The sequence below is a fragment of the Ctenocephalides felis genome, unplaced genomic scaffold, assembly GCF_003426905.1.
Source record: "Ctenocephalides felis isolate EL2017-DRISC unplaced genomic scaffold, ASM342690v1 CF-g0.4_SCAFFOLD_03571, whole genome shotgun sequence".
NCBI lineage: Eukaryota > Metazoa > Arthropoda > Insecta > Siphonaptera > Pulicidae > Ctenocephalides > Ctenocephalides felis.
In genome coordinates, this window is record NW_020539725.1 from 54,017,589 (window position 1) to 54,022,370 (window position 4,782).

Here is a 4,782-nt window from a genome sequence, read left to right on the forward strand (position 1 = left end):
TTTATATGAATTTACGTTTCAAAGGTTTCTTAATATTTTGCCACACCTTAGAAAAATGGATGTATGTGTGTGTGTATATGGGAACACCGATCAACCTATGTGATTAATTAAAAAAACATTCGATTTGTATTGATAAGCAGACATGCTGATTATTTTTTGGCGAAGGTAGGTCTAGCCGTGCCGTTAGTAGATAAGGAAGTCAAAACTGATCGGGTTCAAATTCACGTCTGTATTTTTTTTAAATTTTATTTAATGCTTTTTATGTTTGTATACTATATGTTTTCTTTAAAATTGTTAACTCAGTGCATATATTTTGCGAACGAAAAATTGATGCATTTGATATAAAATATGTTCCTTCTAACAATAAGTCCGCTTGATTAGATTTTGTTTATATATATTTCATTCAAATATATATAAACAACGTCCTCTAATCTAATAAGTTCTCACATTTTGTCTACAAGGAACAAATAATGAAAATTCTAGTTTTTATAATATTTATTCAGAAACATTTTTGTTGACTGATTATTTTTATTCTTCGAATGATCAATTACGGTACGGGAATTTACCAGCAATTTGCCTTAAGGTACGATGCCATACACCACTAGTTTATTGTATTTTTTCAAACTTGAAACCCTCTTCAATTTTCCGGAACAGGAAGTAATTTTTCAGGCGGTTGTCCAGTGCCGCCATCTTGCCATCAAAAGTCTTATTACAATGACAGTTGACAGTTCAGTTCACTATCAACATTCGATAAAGTCAGATTTGTGAAAAGATTAAATGTTGGAAATAAATAATTTAATAAAATAGAAAAAAATGTCTACAAAAAATAGATTAGGCACAAAGTTCAAGCAAGCAATTGGAGCTTCAGCAAATACTAGATTTAGTTTAATATTATATGTGGCTTTGGCTTTAGTTCGAATAATCTTAACCTGTTTACCACAATTAGGTTATATTCATCCTGATGAATATTTTCAATCACTAGAAGTAATTGCAGGTAGATATTATAGTTTTAAAATAAAAGGATTGTCCATATCAGCATTTTAATATCATAATTTCTAATATACTTTTAATAATTTCATATTATTGTCATTAAATTTGGACTAGTTCACATTATCTAAATATTTAGATGTTTCTTGTTCCTCTTTTCATTATCCAAGTAACTTTAAATATATTAATATGTTATGAAGTTATCTTGATATCTTCATCTCATTGATCGAAGATATTCTTTTGTATTATTCTGAAATCATCAATGTTTTTGTTATTTTTAGGCAGTGTTCTAGATATCGACAGCATTCGAACATGGGATTTCAATGCTACATTTCCAATACGATGCATAACATTCCCTTACCTCACTATTGGCATTCCTTTAAAATTCCTTAATTTCCTATCATACAATTTATTTTATTATTTTAATATAAACATCAAAGGACCTTATACAGTATTAGTATTTCCTCGGCTCTTCATTTGCCTTCTATCATTTATTGTAGATTACTGCCTATATAAAATTTGTATTATTTATGGTCAAAATTATAAAACTAGATTGTGTGTTCTAGCTAGTTCTTTTGTAATGATAGTTTTTGGTACACACACTTTTTCTAATACCTTGGAAATGGTATTTATTTCTATTTTATTATATTGCGTGGCTGAATGTATGTTTTACTCGGATAACATAATTTATCAGAAGGAGTTTTTAATTGATAAATACAACAAAGCTTTTATTACTGTAGATAAAGTTAAATTTCATAAGTTAAAATTAATGCTACCTGATCACACACTGCGCAAGTGTTTGCCTATTAGTACAATATGTGTATTAGGAATATTTAATAGACCTACGTTTATCTGTTTTGGATTTTTTCCAGTATTTTTTTGGCTTTTAAGAGGCTTAGGTACCAAAACAGTTACGATGTATGATTTTAATTTGCGAATTTTTTCATTAATATTATCTGGATTACCAACTTTAATTTTATTGATAGTCATTGATTCGTTTTATTATATGTATATAACTATGGCAGAAGTAGAAAAACTAGATATATCAATTAATAGTTTTGTTGTTACACCTTTAAATTTTGTGAAATACAATCTACAAAGCAGTAATTTAAAAGAACATGGTATACATCCTATGTGGCTACATATTATTGTTAATATTCCCTTATTATTTAATGTATTGGGAATCTATGGAGTATATAAGTTTACAACAATAATGTACAGGTAATAATTGATTATAAATATTACCAAATATTCACTTAGTGATGTGAAAACTATTAATTTTAGATTATTTCGAGGACGATACACACAAATACCTCGGATTCAAAGCATTGTTGGCCTAATGACTGCTTGCTTCATGGGTCCTATTATTTTACTTTCATTTATAAAACATCAGGAACCGAGATTTTTGATTCCGGTTATACTTCCATTGGTTTTTCTGCATTCTCAAAAAATTCAACATCCAGCAGAAGTTTCACAAAATAAGATAAAAGATAAGCAGCATTCTGTTCTATTAAGAATTTGGTATACTGTAAATATTATCTGCATAGTGTTCTTCGGTTTTATTCATCAGGGTGGCATCTACCCTTTAGCAGATTATATTTCAAATGCCTTAACATTAAAGCCCCAACAAAGTTCTGTTCATTTGGTAACCAGCCATTTATTTATGTTTCCTGAATCATTACTTTTAATACCTGACAGTAAACGGTTAAGAAAAAATTATGATACTGGTCAAAAATATAGAATAGGTAGGCAATTCCATTCCTATGAAATGGGTTCTGCATCCATAGACAAAGTGGTGGATAAAATCAATGCCATATATACAGTATCACAAATTAAATATGAAAAGACTAATATTTATAATATCATATATTTAGCAATTCCTTCTTCATTGATTAATGAACTTGATAGTGTTATTAATATGAGGAAAAATGTTCCATTTGTACTAAATGAAATGAAGCATTTTTATTCACATATCAGTGTAGAAGCATTGCCAAGGATTTCTATTTATGAAAATTGTTCTAGTCATATAGATAATACAGAATATTGCACTTCGGATAATATCACCAAATCACCAAAAAAGTTTTTTTCTGATATTATTGATCAGATTGGTTTAACTCTGTATCGAGTTCAAAAAAGAACTTGATATAATAATAATTAGTTGTGTTAGTAGTTTGCATATTAATTAATTTAGTATCTTATTAATTAATGTAGCTAATGCTGCATTGTACATAAATTTTATAATTATTTATTAATAGATTGCTTTAAAATTAAATAATAAACAAATATTTATTTGTAGCACATATAAGCATCAAGTTTTATACATCTAGTCAATATTTATAATAGATTTATATTTCATGTTAATACATTTTTCAGATCAGTTTATGCCTTTCATTTAAATAATTGCGATTATATAATATTAATAAAATGGAAGAAACATTTATCTGATTCGAATTCAGTTTAGTAGTTGATAGGTGGCGAAACCATTTTACGAATTGAAATATCACAAATTTTTTTTATTAACAGAATAGAAAAAAATTCTTATACATTTTTCATTGTGGATTTTAGTAAATAATAGTTTTTTTTAACTTCCCGTAGGGTAAGTTATAGTAATCGCAAAAAAAAACAAAAACAAAATTTTTTATATACCTTTACGTTTCAAAGGAACATTTTGGCATACCTCAGAAAAAATAGATATATGTGTGTGTATGTGTGTATGTGAGTGTGTCTGTGTGTGCGGATACAAATTTCCGTCGACGATTTCGGGAACACCGATCAACCGATTTGAATAATTCAAAAAACATTCGATTTGTATTGATAAGGAGATGTGCTGATTAGTTTTTGGCAGGTCTAGCCGTTCCGAAGATACGGGGAAGAAATGCCAAAAACGGTAACTCAGTTTTTAAGAGAACGGAGCGTCCGATTTTAATAATTCAAAAAACATTTTACTTGTATTGACAGGATGAAGAATTGATTAAATTTTTGGGAAGGCAGGTCCAGCGGTTATGGACTCTCAATAAAAATAATTTAAAAAATGACATTTGGCGGTCAAAAATGTTAATTGGATATATGTACATAAAAAAATCAGATATTTTGTAAAAATTTTAATAATGTGTACACATTCTGTGTAATTTTTTCTTGGTTCCGTACCAAGATTTTCAATTACCAGCAATTTGCCTTAAAGCACAATGCCATGCACCCCACTAGTTTGCAATTCGATTCTTATAAACAATTCATAAGAATTTCTTTCATATTCGAAACATTGTAATCATAATGCAGATTTTTTATTATAAACTGTTCTTTTTGAAAGAACCGAATATCTTTTTTGGCCTCTTAAAATTATCGACCGAATTTTTTACGTTTCGACATTCATATAATCCATCATTCTGCAGCCCATATCAGGAAGAACAAAATAAAAAGGCTGAAACGTTTTTTAAAAAACCTTCTAATTAACATTAAAACATCAAAACATGACAAAAAATTTAAAAAAGTATAAAAACAAAGAATGTTCCATCAAACAATGATAAATGATAAATATTCATTTTTATTATTTTGCGTTATGCTTTGGTATTTTAATGTTGATTAAAATAAATAATAAAATATATTTGTTTGTTTTTCTTCCTGTTATGACTTCCAGACATTTTTAATATATATCAAGTATGTTGAAATGTATGAATAAACCTTGTTAAATTAAATAATTTGTTAGCAGGTAAGCAATTATCTGCCATAACGCATCCAATTTTTAAACTTTAGTGACATGAATATATAATTACTTAGATACATTTTTAAATAAGTCAA

The 4,782-nt window shown here is 27.7% G+C and overlaps 1 protein-coding gene across 1 annotated transcript; it reads left to right on the plus strand.

Moving 5' to 3' along the window:
* Positions 1 to 751: 751 nt before the first annotated feature.
* On the plus strand, positions 752 to 3,130 carry LOC113386274 (GPI mannosyltransferase 4-like). Its single transcript, XM_026624065.1, has 3 exons — positions 752 to 994; positions 1,269 to 2,208; positions 2,272 to 3,130. The coding sequence occupies exons 1-3, from the start codon at positions 814 to 816 to the stop codon at positions 3,128 to 3,130; spliced, it is 1,980 nt and encodes a 659-aa protein (XP_026479850.1). The 5' UTR covers positions 752 to 813.
* The last annotated feature ends 1,652 nt before the right edge of the window (positions 3,131 to 4,782 follow it).

What these genes read in the sequence shown, in the direction of transcription:
- LOC113386274 (XM_026624065.1), top strand. Translation starts at nt 814, where the DNA reads ATGTCTACAAAAAATAGATTAGGCACAAAGTTCAAGCAAGCAATTGGA. An exon ending in ATCACTAGAAGTAATTGCAG is followed by an intron (nt 995 to 1,268) that starts GTAGATATTATA and finishes TGTTATTTTTAG; the next exon opens with GCAGTGTTCTAGATATCGAC. An exon ending in TTTACAACAATAATGTACAG is followed by an intron (nt 2,209 to 2,271) that starts GTAATAATTGAT and finishes TATTAATTTTAG; the next exon opens with ATTATTTCGAGGACGATACA.